Genomic DNA, 13783 nt, shown 5'->3' with positions numbered 1-13783 from the left:
AACATCTTTTATTATTGAGAAGATTAAGGCAAACAGCCTGAACTAAACAGCTTTCATTTGGTAACACAAAATCATCATCAACACAATTTAAACTATACAGAATGAAGAACATGTTCAGAACCGTTCCTACGAAACAAGTAAATCGTTTGGCAAAATATCAAAACATGACCACCAAGAAGAACCCACAATCCTATAAGGTACTTCCGACCGGTGTGTTTGATGCCAAAGTTTCTTCCTTCGTGAATCAAACAACTACATCAGCAGAATTGAAATGTTACTTTTCAACATCCACCTCTCAACAATATGAACCAGCTAGTAGTAATAGCACTAGTACGTCATCGGGACCACAAATTACCTATGTCAATTCATCGACAAAAGCTCCGAAAGCTATTGGGCCCTATTCTCAAGGCGTAAAAGCTAATGGTAATTTCTATGTGAGTGGATGTTTAGGAATTGTAGCAGAGGTGAGTGGTTGAATTTGTCATTCGTTTTGTGTTCATGAATTTGTTGAATGATTTTCCTTTTTTGGTGGCGGTATTAATTTCAAGAGTGGAGAGTTGGCAGCCGAAGACACAGTGACTCAAGCAAGACAAGCCCTCGCTAATTTGAAGTATATTTTGGAGGAGGGTGGATGTAGTTTGAAGGATGTTGTGAAAACCACTGTGTATTTGTTAGACATTAATGACTTTCAAGCTGTCAATGAAGTGTATAGCGAATGTAAGTGGGTAAATTATTATTATTATAACAAATTTAATCATGATTACGCTCGTGGGGACAATCTAGATTTCTCTGGAGACAACAAGCCTGCAAGAGTTTGCTATGCCGTCGCAGCACTTCCAAAAAAAGCAAAAGTTGAGATTGAAGCTATTGCAATCTATAAGGAATAATTGACGACTCATAGAATGGACTCTTGAAAACTCTAACTTGCTCCAAACATGTGCTATCGTTTCAATTTCTTTCTTTAAATAACTCACACGGTGATGAATATTGTCACCTAAAGGCTAATTTGCATCTTGGAATATTTTGCCAATAGATTCCAAGAACCCAATAAACACTCCTTTTACACACAAATGATCGCCCTCTCCAACAAAAAAAATGCAAAACAAAATTAAACCCGTCGATCTGTTGACCGATCAATTTCAACAATTAAAGAATCTGAGTGTCAACAAAATACATAACAACTCATCACAAAATGAAAGGAATGAATCATTCGGAGCCATCATTGTAAATGTATCCAAAATTTTGCATGAAAATTCAGCCTATTTGGGAATATTTGCATTTTACGAAGCAAACCGCTTGACATCTTCACAATTTCTTGGCGTTTGCCGATCCTTTGTAAAAACATTGAATCAAGTATCACATTTAGAATTGTGTGGTAATCAGATGGAATGGTTCGTGGCTGAAATGAAGGGCTCCTCCCTTTCACAAGATACAAAACTGATAGTGAACAATTTTTCACACGCTCTCACTCATTTAGATCTCTCCGGAAATTTAATCAAAACGTTTCCTCTTGAATGTCTTTCCATGCCATTGAAATATTTGAATTTGCAAAATAACCATTTGAGCTCATTGGACAATTTAGAGTCGTTGATTTTCAAAAACAACAAGGAATCTTCCAAAATACAGAGAACACTTGTTGAATTGAACCTTTCCAAGAATTTAATTCAGAAAGTACCATTTCAAGTGATCACCATATTCTTTTCGGAATTGACACATTTGGATATCGGCGAGAATCCAATTGTGAGCTTTGAGTTGAGAACATTAACCTCACAGCCAAGATCTGCACATTTATTTGGCAGTGTATCTAACAAAGACAATAGTGATGAGGATTTTTCAAAATTCATTAGTACCTTCTCCAAAGTTTCACACCTTATACTCACAAGTTTGGACGCATCATTATTGGAAAAAACCATTGAAAGGAAAAAATCTTCTCAAACCAAACAATCGAGTTTATTCAATTTTTACAAAAAGAAAGAATTAGAAACTCTATCATCCAGTGGAACCTTCTTTCCATTGGAAATTCTATCATTACATCATCTTCAAGTTTTGGATTTATCAAAAAACAAACATTTACCATTTCATGAACTTGAAAAAATTGAGTCCCCTATTTTGATGAACATTGTGAATATCAATTTGTCGGAATGCTTTTTGGTCGGAAGTGTGAACAAATTATTAAGATTTGCTTCAAAAACGAATTTACAAATTCTCGACCTTTCCTATAATAATTTTTCTCATGTGGACATTCATGAATTTTCTTCTCTCAAATCTTTAAATCTTACCATGAATACAGAGTTATTGTCCAACGATGAAAATATTTACCATATTTTACAAAATTGCAATAAGGAAATGGAACACTTGATACTACAACGAATACACCAAGAAGAGATTGGATTTTTAGATACATTTTACCCAAGTTCCATCAAAAAAAACAAGTTAGATGAAACAACAATTGGAGAGTTTCTATCACGATTGAATGATTTGAAATCATTGACATTAAGTGGATGTTTCATTAAGAAATGTCCTTCTCAACTCAATGGACTACATCACTCACATCTGACCGCTCTTGATTTATCGTTTAATGAGATTTCAGAAATACCTTCTTCGTTGATGACATTGGACTCTCTCACGACACTTGATTTATCACATAATGACATCTCATTGATTAATGTTGATGATTTAGGAATTATACAATTACGAAATCTCACCATCCTTAATTTATCACACAACAACTTGTCACAACTTCCAGTTAAATTCATCATCTCCTTACCCACTATTCAAACCATTTCACTGGAATATAATGCAGAGCTACTCAAATCCATTCCTCAAGAAGTAACAGAAGAGTTCAACAAATGGTCGAACGAACATTCAAAAGTCATATTTCGACGTATATTGATTGAACCCTCGTTGGTCATCAATGGATTATATCTAAGCGGAAACGCGTCTGCTCAAAGCAAACATCAAATGAAGCGTCTTGGTATTACACATGTTCTCAATGTGGCAGAGGGATTGACGACACCATTTCCTTTTGATTTTATCTATAAAAAGGTAGAGTTGGAAGACACACTGGAACAAGACTTGTTTCCTCATTTGGATGAGTGTGTAGATTTTATTGAAGAAGCCCTAAAAAACCATAAGACAGTACTAGTTCACTGTAAAGCAGGTGTCTCTAGGTCCGCAAGTATGGTCATTGCGTATATCATGAAAAAGTATAATCAATCGTACGAGAATGCACTAGAGTTTGTTAAAGAAAGAAGGCCACAAGTTTGTCCCAACACAGCGTTCATTCACCAATTAATGCGATACGAGCAGAAACTTCGAATGGAGTCACAAGGTTCAGCCTATCCCTCTTCGAACAAGTTGGATTTCAACAGTACTATGTAAAATTTGCATATTTTATTTTACAAAATATTGTGGTGAAAGAGTTTATAGTTCAAGAAACTACTCATCACTTGTTTGCACTTTCACAGCTGTTGTTGGATCACCCACCACCTTATTCTTTTTTTCAACTCGTTTTAACAACCTTCTTTGAGGAGGGAGTAAGGATTTCATTCGAGCATCTGAAACCAAAGTAGGAGTGACATTGCTTGAAAATTCAACATCTTCTTGAATGGTGTGATCACTATCTGTGGATAATGAAAAGTGATCATCTTCCTTATCAACATTGTTACTTAATTTCTGAATTCTTGGAGAGGCAGGTTGTTTGGATTGATCCTTTGCAGGTTTGAGAATTAGACTGATATTATCCTCGGATGTGATATGTTTGTGTTGATACTTGGTGTTCTTATCAAGGAGTTGCTTGGGTGAAGAAATGTCATTCATATGTAAAGTTGGTAAATCGGAGAAGGTTAATAAAGGAGATGAGTTGGAATTAATGGAAATGTTGGAAGATGTTTCAGAATCGTCATCGTCATCATCCTCTTCACCATCTGTATCAATTCTGTGTACGTCATTGGTGAAATTCACAATTGTAACTTCAACACTTTTGGAAGCTACTGTTCGATTCTCTTCTTCATGTTTTTCACTGATGCTCTTTCTTATACTTTCATAAGGATCTTTCACTTGAGTGTCACAAACTTTCTTGAGTGAGTTATCAAAGAGTGCAGTAAAGTTTTCAATGAGGAGACATGTCACATAACTCATATGTTTCACATTTTGAGCTAATTGTACTGCATTTTCGAGTCTTGGTCTGAACAAGTTCATACTGAAAATCAAAGCAAGGTTATTGGCATGCATCTTGTTCTTTTCTTCTTGTTGTGCAACTTCATGCAACAACTTTAATAATTCATAGAGTACGACTTGGAAATGAATAGGAACCTTATTGTTGATAAACTGCTTGAGCTTATCAATTTGTTGTTCTTTCACAGTTGGATCATTTTGAATTTGCATTTCTGGACATTGAATAATTTCAGAGAAGGCCTCAAATGTCATTAAAGGTTCTTGCAATTCTCTGATGAATAGCTTTAAAATACCTGCAACACTTGGCACAAAGTAGGACTTGTGTAAATATTCAATTGGTTTTCCCATTTCAATATCTAAAATGAGTTTTTTCATGTATTGTTCATCCGAGTTCACTCGAAAGACACCTTCTTGATCGAGACCATACTCTCGGATCAAATCAAAGAGTTGTTGAATGGATGGAGGAAGACGTAAAATTCCCGAGTCATAATCTTGAATCATTACTTGTTCTAAAGGTGCTCCAAAGATGGTCTTTCGATCTGCTGTAATATGAGGGAATACATGTTTTGGAACTTCAACCACATTACGTGTACCATTGGATTTGGAAGTTTCGATATGAATTTCCTCTTCTTGTTTTTTCACAATATTGTCCAACTTTTCAAAGAGTGCCATTCCAGTACTGAAATAACAATAGTAAGCATAAATAAATGATTTGAGTTGTGAGAAATATTCTCCATCTCGTTTTGCAATTTGAAAATCCAACTCGTTGTGATAATCCGAGTAGGCAGTGTTAAGATTTTTAGCCATTTGTTTAAAGTCCTCTTCAACTTTTTTAGTTCTCTCTACATATTGTGGATCATATTCTCCATTTTCATTGGGCTTGGAAGAGAAACCATCCTTGTCAGGATTCACACGAGGTGTGTCAAGTTTGAAAGATTCATATTCGTTTTTAGCTGATTCATATTTGTTTCTAAATTTGACAACATTCTTTCCGTCTTCTCTTATGGTCGCTGTGGCTTCCTTAAAATCATCGAGTTTTGTCATCTGAGTTTGAGATTGTTGATTAGTTCACCAAAAGAATAAATGTTAGGGCCCGAACACCATATATAGATTTACATGGTCGTCACCACACATATTCAGAATTATAATTTTCACACTCCAGTGCACATTTCCAAACGCTTGATACTTACAGCTTGTGACAAGAGGGTGGATGTTGATTTCAAATTATTTCCAAACTTTCTCAAAGTATCTGACAATTCTCGATTCGATTTGAGTCTACCAGCGCCATCTACAAAGAGTGACGCCACTTCTTGTTCCTTTTCAATCATTTTGAGAGAAGTCTTTTTGAGATCGACCAACTTCTTTTCTGCCTTTTTATAAAACTCCATCGATTCTTGGTGTTCATCATAGATTTGATAAAATTCGGGTACAATTTCTAATGGAGGTTTTAGAGGAGGAACTGAAGAATTGCCGTTTGTATTTTGTAAATTCGAACATGATGATGATTTGGATGTTAACTGTTGTCCGGATGCAGTAGAAGAAGTATTGTTGAGAGCAGGTTGAGAGGAAGAGCTCGCTGATGATTGATTGTTATTGCTCGTCGTGTCGACAGACGATGGAGTTGATCCAGTAACGATGATCGACTTTTCCGTGTTGCTGTTATTCCTTTGAAACCCGAATCGTGTTTTGAGTTTGTTGGAGAAGGCTTGAAGATTGTTGCTACTCATGGATGTTGGTTGAGGGGGTCGCTTGGAGTGTGTGAGAAGAGTCAAAATTTGTATGAGATCGCTGTGTTGAGAGAGTGTTTCTTTGCCTTGTGCTATTTGTTTTATTTGTGAAATTATTGTAGTCACACATCAATCACAAAAAAGGACAGATGACATACATTGTAGCGAAACGAAATTCTCATCACACCAAAAGCATCCTTTCCTTTTGTTGTGGGAAATGAAGATGCAACAACATCGCTGAAGGCAGCCAATCACAAATCCTCATTATTCGCTGCACTGGTTGGTGATTGGTGGCACAACAATGAGCGGATTCGGCAAGCGATGGTGATTACGACAGATCACAACCAAGATTTCTTTGGTTTAAGGCCTAGCATGAACTGCACACAGGGTATATGTTTTAATTGCCTGATTCTTCTCTCTGTTCATATTTCCAAAACTCTTGTACATCGACTAGAAGACCAACTACAGTTGAACCGACCTCTATGCTTTTTACCAAATCCTCAATGGTTATGTTTTTCTTGTCCTTAGGTTTAACCATTGAGTAAATTTCAAACACAATGTCAGCAGTTTTTACGGGGTCTTCAAAAGAATCTTCGGCGAGATCATTTGTTGCATTTGATGATTTGGCGTTCTGCCTTATTTTCTTTAGCATATCTCTAAAGTAATAGTTAATAATGAAGGGGGTTATTCGACCAGTTTTGGAATTGTCTAAAATGTTGAAGAAGTATTTGATAGATTGAACAGTCTTCTTGTTCTCAAATGCCAGCAAAAAGTCGACAAATCCTTTGTAGTCTAGTTTGCCATTCCTGCTACCATATTCTTGAAACATTCTATTGATGAACCCGGTTGTAAGTGAATTGGCATTGAATTTGGAAAACTCATTCTTGCTCAATAACCCGCTTCTAGTAAAATCTAGTTGAATGAACGCTTCGTTCACACTTTTTACAGAAGGTATGGAAAACCAGTTATTCATTTCTTCTTCCTCAGATAAATCGTCGTTTTGCAATTCATTAAACTCTACTAGCTCTTTGCTTCCAAGAAATTCTTCCACACAAACTCGACCGTTGTGGGCATTATGAAAGAACATAAATTTTCTAACACTAGTTTCCACATAAATCTTTCTAAAATTCTTGTCATTCCTTAGTATGGGATTAGTGCTCAATCCCACAAACTGTTCAATTGAATTATCCACAAATCTCTCCAAGTCTTTCTCAGTTAAATAGCCGTCGTTATCTGTGTCATACGACATGAGTATATTTCGATTTTGAATGAGTGACACTTTTCTCAGGATGTGATTGAAAAACACCGGTATGTTTATCCTCCCCATTTCGTCTTTTGGAAGTTTGAGAAATAAAGACGAACTAAAATATTCTTTGGCTTGCTCTTTTGGAAATTGCTTTTTCACTGTTTCATAACCAACAAACGTCAGCTTTTCATTCCCTTCCTCCATGGCTGAATCCTGCTCTAACAAGAGTTCCCACACCTTGTCTAGCTCACTTGACGATAACACTGATTTTTCTCGGCTTGAAATGAAACGTTGCTTTACAACGTCCATGAATAGATTCTGTATTTTATCTCTGTCCGAAGTATTTCCCTTCTTTGAGAAGAAAAATCTCGGAATGAAGTTGAAGGAACGATCTTTTTGAATTGCTTGTTGATGTATTTCATTTTCAATTTCAATCATTGTTTCATATTCTACTTCGGCAGGATCTTGGTTTGAAAATTGGTCATTTGATATATATTGAATCAATCATCAATGCTTACCTGGTATCACTTCCGTGGCCTTCTTCTCTTGTATAAACCCTTTAAGATCCGAGATCAAAGTAGTGATGGGCATTTTGATTTTTTTTTGGTGGTTCAAATGTTGTACATTTTGGCGGTTGAAAATTTTCATCCTAAATAGAAGCATGGCATGTTCAAATATTTCAATTATACTGAGACTTGCGAGACTTACTGAATATACTTTCTTCGACACACATTAATTTCTAGCTTTATTAATGTTAATGGTCGAGACCACAACAATGATAATAATCATAACAACATAGATCATACACGATGCAATAATAAGGCCAAGCCCAACATTTCCCATCTGAACACAAAAATGAATTCGATCGTTCAATTAAGAGAATGTTCGAAAGGAATGCTAATTGCAAAAACAACTTACTGTTCTCGCTTTATGCGAATATTTTGAGCTGTCACGTGTAACAAAGAACAGAAATATCCAAACAAGCGGAATGAAGAATCCAATAATGAATAATAACAAGCATGTATCATCATTCTTTTTCTTGGTATAGTCACTATCATAATGACTATCAAACAAATCATAAAAACGTCAAGTGTCATCATAATTTTTGTTTCGATCCATTCACTTACGGTTGAATAAAACCTGTTGTGGCTGTACTTGTTGTTTGTACTCCAGCAGTTGTTGGTGTGTAATATTGTGGTGGCGGAGTGGAATAGGGTAAATAATTCGGATCTGTTGTGGTAGTGTTGTAATATTGTTGTGGTTGTGGTGGATAGGGAGTAGTGGTGTGTACACTATCGAATTGGGCGTAGGGAGTGTTGTCCTGATGCATTGTTGATGCTGTCAAGAAGTGTTGATGTTTGAATATGTTTGATGATGGTTGTGCTAGAGACTTTGAATTTTTTTCAAATTGAATAATAGTAGAAGTTCAATGTCAGTGCGTTCGATGCCAATAACTACTAGCCTTTGTTTGTTACATGATGTTGGCATCTTCTTGATCATTATTCCAAGACACACAAGTCCTTCAGGAACAACGTTTGAACTTTGAACTTTGCAAACACAAAAAAATGTTGTCGACGACGAATGCCAGGCACGACCTTTCATCACCCACTCAAATACGATCATCATCGTTAACAGGGCCGATGAACCTCTTCATAATGATGGCCATTTCTATTACTCTACTCTTGATCCTATCTTCCTCATCATCCCTAGTGGAAACAGCAATCATTCCACTGGTTATTGGACAAACCAAATACACACTCAATACATCCGAAACTTTTACAATCAGAGAATTGGAGAGCCAACATTCGGAATCGGATACCTATAGCGTTTTATACAACATTCCATTGATTTATCAAAGAAAATCTGATTCCTCTCTTATTTCAATACCTTCCATGATTGCTCTCTTTTCAAACACAAGCAAGGCTTATCTTGTTGTTGATCCATATAATTTTCCATTAAGTGTTTCAAATATTGAAAGTATATCTGGAATGCTTCCTTCATTGTTTAATGAAGACGTGTTTGGAAGTGAGTTCTACATTCGGAAATTATTAGACTGGCAAGGAGTGGATCCATCAGTCACTCCGCAATGCAATTATTTAGCAAACTATGAGACATCTAATTCAGAAGCAGAATATTCGAAAAACTTGTTTTATTGTGATAATTCTGCATTATCCTCACGTCATGTGTTTATTCTTTCTTCAAAATCTGGATATATTCGATCTAAGCATGACAATACATGCTTACAGTATATCGCCAAGACAGATTCCAAGACCAATCAATATATTGTATTTCAATTCCGTTCATGTGAACTATCTCCATTACAATTATTTGGATATACTGGTCAGTACATTTCTGTGAATCAGAATGACAAGGTTTTATTTGTGGCGGATAGGATGCCTACTGTCACACGGATTGTGACTCCTCCTGGATCGATTGATGTTGGACCAGTCAAAGAGTTGAATGCTTATGGTCGTAATCTTCAATATCCTTACAGAGCTTATCAATTTTATTTTGAGCCAACCAATGGATTCAACAAGACAGTCACTATCGATGAAAATGGACCATACTTTTACCCTCCGCTCTCTCTTTCGAATGACACTAATATGTATTATTCTAATTTGGTGACATTTATCAATACGAATTTGAACACAGTGCTACAAACTTCTGTGGTGAATAGGCTCTATGTTGGATATCAAAGACAGAAACGATTACCATTTCCAATTCCACCTGATTCCTTGTTGTACACCTATATTTTCCTTCCAATTGCCGTTTTTATTGGAGGTTTTGTGACAATGTTCTTTTGTGTCATGTCTTGTTGGATATTTGTTTACATTAAGAAAAATTATTGTAAGCCATAAAGCGCTGCACGAGAGCAGTTTGTGCAATCAAATAATATCACAATAGCCGTTGAGATCATGAAAATGATCATTATTGAATGTGATCACTTTTTGAAATTAATGACGCATTACAGAAATAAATTAATAGAGAAATATGTGTTGTTCTGTTGATAATTAATAAACATGTGATCAGATTTAATGGCTGTAGGAGGATTTTAAGAAAATCAATAAATCTTCAATTCCTTCTGTCATTTGTAACACACGCTCCATTTGCTGTTGAATATTTACAAGCTGTGTTTTAATTGTTTTAATATTGCTAGAATCAATTTCTTTTTGCAATTTTAATAATTGTTGGTTCATGTTATGAAACACCTGTTCCTGGGATTGAGCTTTATCTTCAGCCAATATACTTTTTCCGATGAGAGCATTTGTGTTGGATAATATTACATGCCACTGATTTTGCTGATATTCTACAAATGATGTTCCCGGAGTCAAGTCAGGAGGTAAAAGCAGAGGAGTGAAAATCACAGGTGGTGTGCTTTGCATTTTTTTTATTTTGAAATTCACAAATCATTCTGCAATTCGGCAAAGATTGGAATTCAAGGACTTGGTGCTCTGACTTTGAAACCCAACAAAGGATTCGGCACATATTACCACAATATGTATTTTTAATAAGTCACGCTTTTTGTAACATCTTAATACTACATGGACAATCCTCCCACTTGTTGAGAACTGACATCCCACAACTCATCTTGATATTTTTGTTCGTACGTGCCTTTTAGACTCTTTTCCTCTTTCCATTGTGAATAGTATCTCATTCCTTTTTCAATTTGAATATCAAACATATTTTTCCAAAAAAAATATAAAACAAGTGTACCTACCTGTTAGCCCTGCAGTTTGAGGATGAACAGCATGATACACAAGAGCCAAGCTAGCATGTTCAGGACTCTCGAAAAATAAACTTCCAAGCACAGAAACAAAGCCTCCCCACAAACTGTCAAACAGCTTGGTGTTGACCACTCCAGGATGTATTGCTACTACACTGACATCTGATTGAGGTTTCAGTGTATTTTCATTTAATCGTCGTGCCAGTCCATATGCAAATAAAACATTGGCAAGCTTGCTATTTGAATAGGTTTGTTGAGTAGAAAATTGTTGTTTTGCCTCTTCCTTGGATTTAGCCCAGCTCAATAATTGCGCAATATTTCCATATTTGTGAGCCATAGAACTCACAATAACCACTCTCGCAGGAGCACTTTCTTTCAATTTATCCAATAATAAATTCACTAACAGAAAATGTCCCAAATGATTCACTCCATAAGTCATCTCAAATCCTTGTTTTGTTTCATAATATTCATTTGGCCACACTCCAGCATTGCAAACTAGAGCATGAAGTGGAATTTCTTTTTCCAGAAATAATTTTGCACAATTTCTAACAGAATTCAAATCACTGAGATCGAGTGGAATAAATTCCATCATGGCATATTTGTTCGAAGATTTAGAACGAATATTTTCCATCACATGTAAAGTTTTTGATTCGGAGCGACAAGCAAGAATGATGTCCTCCACTTCTTCATCATCCACTGCCATTACAGAAAGACTCAATTTCTTTGGCACAAAAGTTGTCATGGTCACTGGAGCCAGTGAAGGTATGTTTGGTTGATGAAAATTTGTGTCCATGCATTGGGGTTGTTGTAGGCTTAGGATTGCACTGCGTGAAACATTTATTTGAAATGGGATGCCACATCAAGTCTTTGGAGAATTAGAAGTCAATTTTTTGAAGGATCTCTCGCAATTACCAAGTAATTTGAGACTTGCCATTTAGATATCCTTTTGCAAGAGATACTAGTCGGTGGTAATGCAAGAGAGAGATTTCTTTCACCTCGGAACACTTCAAACTACTATAAAAACATCCCTCGTTGGGCGTCATTCTGAATACGAAATCTACAAATTACCAAAGGATCATCATGAATAATAAGAAACGAATCAACGTTTTTACTTCCATTACATCGAACATCTTCATAACAACGCTATTGTTTCTAATTCCCAACCATTCGTTCCGATATTTACTTGCTCAACTGACGCCAGAATACCCTCGAATGCTTCCATCACCTCATGTTGATAAAGTACTGAACCAGTCTCAATTAAACCGAACAGAATCATCTCCAAATGATCGTTGTCATCCTTTTCTCTATGAATTGGGATCTTTCAGCCGGGATAATGTCACCATGATTTCTAAAGGATCATGTCCAGAAGCATGGTCAGTTTTCCCAATTTCTCTTTTCCTTCTTGTGTTTTATATTTTTCTATTTGTGGTGAGTCTTGTTGGCCTCATTTACAAACGAAACAGTGGTCATGTGCGTACAAGGAATCCAGTATTCATGATATTGAACATGATCGCATGCTTCATTTGTGTTTTTATTAATTGTATTAGATTTGTTGTAGGAAGAAACATCTATCCTTGTGGAATTTATTTATTTACGTGGTTTGTGTTGCCCTCACTGATTTGTTTGCCCACTATCTCCAAATGTTTAAGGTTGTTCATGATGCATAAATTGAATGTACAAAAAACGAAAATGATGGAATTAATTAAGAAAACCAATGTCGCCACCAACGCTCAATTAGAAACACTTTCAAAGAAAGACGTCATTGATGAAGAGGAGCATGAGGTCCGCAAGAATGTTGACAACTCCACAGTTGAACATCCTATTTCAATAGATCAAAAAACAGATCCATCCAACATGGACACCAAATCAATTCAAACAAGTGACGATATGCGTTCTCGTTTTGAAAAGACAATGAAAATTTTCTCTTTTGTTGCAAGCTACAAGCTTATCCTTCCCGTCTATATTACTGCTGCGGTATTCAATTTTTTGCTTTTTGTGATATTAGGAGGTTATGAATTCAGTGAAATGGAGAAGAATAATCCTCCAATATTTGCTCGTGACCAAGGAGGACTGTTCACCTTTCATACTGGATGCCGTTCAAGCTGGTCCGTTATTTACGTTCTAGTCTCAAACGTGGCTATTTTTCTGTTTTTGGAAATATTGGCTTTGATTTTAGTTGCTTTCGTTGATAGGGATACTTGGTTTATTAAGAGAGAGGTAAGCGATTGTTTTTATCCGAGGATATCTTAATTGGGCGCTTTTAGGTGTTTATAATGGTTATCATTCAAATAGCAACAGCGGCGACATTCTTCATATGTTTTGCAGTACCTATTATGTCCACTTTAGTTGATTATATTGTTCCATATGGATTAGTTTGGATTGTTGAAAATTGTTTAGAAACATTCATTAACGTAACCCTTCCAGTGTTGTATGCTTTTATATGGGACCATAGAAAAACAAAAATTCGACAAGATTTGATCAATCATACTGCTCTAACATACTTTCTCTCAAAAAGGAAAACTTTCAACACGTTTTTAGATTTTTGCAGACGATCCTTTTGCGTTGAGAATATTCTTTGTTACGAAATGATTTGCTTGTACAAAAAGTCCTCAACCATTAAGAACAGAAAAAAGCTTGCCGTGAACATTTGTGAGACCTTTCTTAAACCAGGAGCAGTTCTTCAGCTTAACTGGTCCAACGTCTCGGCAATTTATCAAGAAATAAGCTGTACTGTGGAATCAGGGGTTATATTAGAGCAAAGCTTGTTTGATGAAGTGCTGTTTGTATGTTTAACCAACATGACTGATGCTTTCGAAAGAATGAAAGCACAAAACGCACAAGTCAAGAGCCACATTACTGAGTGGATGAATTCACATGACCGCTCACAGCAGGTGTTGCAAGTATAGTCCA

At 36.0% G+C, this 13783-nt stretch overlaps 9 protein-coding genes across 9 annotated transcripts; 4 read left to right on the top strand and 5 right to left on the bottom strand.

Annotated features, from left to right (window-relative positions):
• Positions 1–101: 101 nt before the first annotated feature.
• On the top strand, positions 102–887 carry C9374_013410 (uncharacterized protein; the record flags this gene model as incomplete). Its single annotated transcript, XM_044689284.1, has 3 exons — positions 102–464; positions 549–717; positions 784–887. 3 exons carry the CDS (start codon positions 102–104, stop codon positions 885–887), a joined length of 636 nt encoding a protein of 211 aa, XP_044553819.1.
• Positions 888–1095: 208 nt separating this feature from the next.
• On the top strand, positions 1096–3381 carry C9374_013409 (uncharacterized protein; the record flags this gene model as incomplete). The annotated part of the gene is made up of 1 exon (XM_044689283.1): positions 1096–3381. The coding sequence occupies one exon, from the start codon at positions 1096–1098 to the stop codon at positions 3379–3381; it is 2286 nt and encodes a 761-aa protein (XP_044553818.1).
• Positions 3382–3438: 57 nt separating this feature from the next.
• On the bottom strand, positions 3439–5903 carry C9374_013408 (uncharacterized protein; the record flags this gene model as incomplete). Its single annotated transcript, XM_044689282.1, has 2 exons — positions 3439–5220; positions 5367–5903. The coding sequence occupies 2 exons, from the start codon at positions 5901–5903 to the stop codon at positions 3439–3441; spliced, it is 2319 nt and encodes a 772-aa protein (XP_044553817.1).
• Positions 5904–6300: 397 nt separating this feature from the next.
• Positions 6301–7740, bottom strand: C9374_013407 (uncharacterized protein; the record flags this gene model as incomplete). The annotated part of the gene is made up of 2 exons (XM_044689280.1): positions 6301–7613; positions 7668–7740. The coding sequence occupies 2 exons, from the start codon at positions 7738–7740 to the stop codon at positions 6301–6303; spliced, it is 1386 nt and encodes a 461-aa protein (XP_044553816.1).
• Positions 7741–7881: 141 nt separating this feature from the next.
• C9374_013406 (uncharacterized protein) lies at positions 7882–8479 on the bottom strand (the record flags this gene model as incomplete). The annotated part of the gene is made up of 3 exons (XM_044689279.1): positions 7882–7992; positions 8068–8212; positions 8277–8479. The coding sequence occupies 3 exons, from the start codon at positions 8477–8479 to the stop codon at positions 7882–7884; spliced, it is 459 nt and encodes a 152-aa protein (XP_044553815.1).
• Positions 8480–8714: 235 nt separating this feature from the next.
• Positions 8715–10007, top strand: C9374_013405 (uncharacterized protein; the record flags this gene model as incomplete). The annotated part of the gene is made up of 1 exon (XM_044689278.1): positions 8715–10007. One exon carries the CDS (start codon positions 8715–8717, stop codon positions 10005–10007), a length of 1293 nt encoding a protein of 430 aa, XP_044553814.1.
• A 174-nt stretch (positions 10008–10181) lies between these two features.
• C9374_013404 (uncharacterized protein) lies at positions 10182–10532 on the bottom strand (the record flags this gene model as incomplete). Its single annotated transcript, XM_044689277.1, has 1 exon — positions 10182–10532. One exon carries the CDS (start codon positions 10530–10532, stop codon positions 10182–10184), a length of 351 nt encoding a protein of 116 aa, XP_044553813.1.
• Positions 10533–10687: 155 nt separating this feature from the next.
• On the bottom strand, positions 10688–11666 carry C9374_013403 (uncharacterized protein; the record flags this gene model as incomplete). The annotated part of the gene is made up of 2 exons (XM_044689276.1): positions 10688–10806; positions 10868–11666. 2 exons carry the CDS (start codon positions 11664–11666, stop codon positions 10688–10690), a joined length of 918 nt encoding a protein of 305 aa, XP_044553812.1.
• An 896-nt stretch (positions 11667–12562) lies between these two features.
• On the top strand, positions 12563–13779 carry C9374_013402 (uncharacterized protein; the record flags this gene model as incomplete). The annotated part of the gene is made up of 2 exons (XM_044689275.1): positions 12563–13090; positions 13138–13779. 2 exons carry the CDS (start codon positions 12563–12565, stop codon positions 13777–13779), a joined length of 1170 nt encoding a protein of 389 aa, XP_044553811.1.
• Between the last annotated feature and the right edge of the window lie 4 nt (positions 13780–13783).

This window comes from Naegleria lovaniensis (genome assembly GCF_003324165.1).
Source record: "Naegleria lovaniensis strain ATCC 30569 chromosome Unknown tig006, whole genome shotgun sequence".
NCBI classification, from domain to species: domain Eukaryota; phylum Heterolobosea; class Eutetramitea; order Acrasida; family Naegleriidae; genus Naegleria; species Naegleria lovaniensis.
This window is presented reverse-complemented; position numbering and strand designations above follow the sequence as displayed.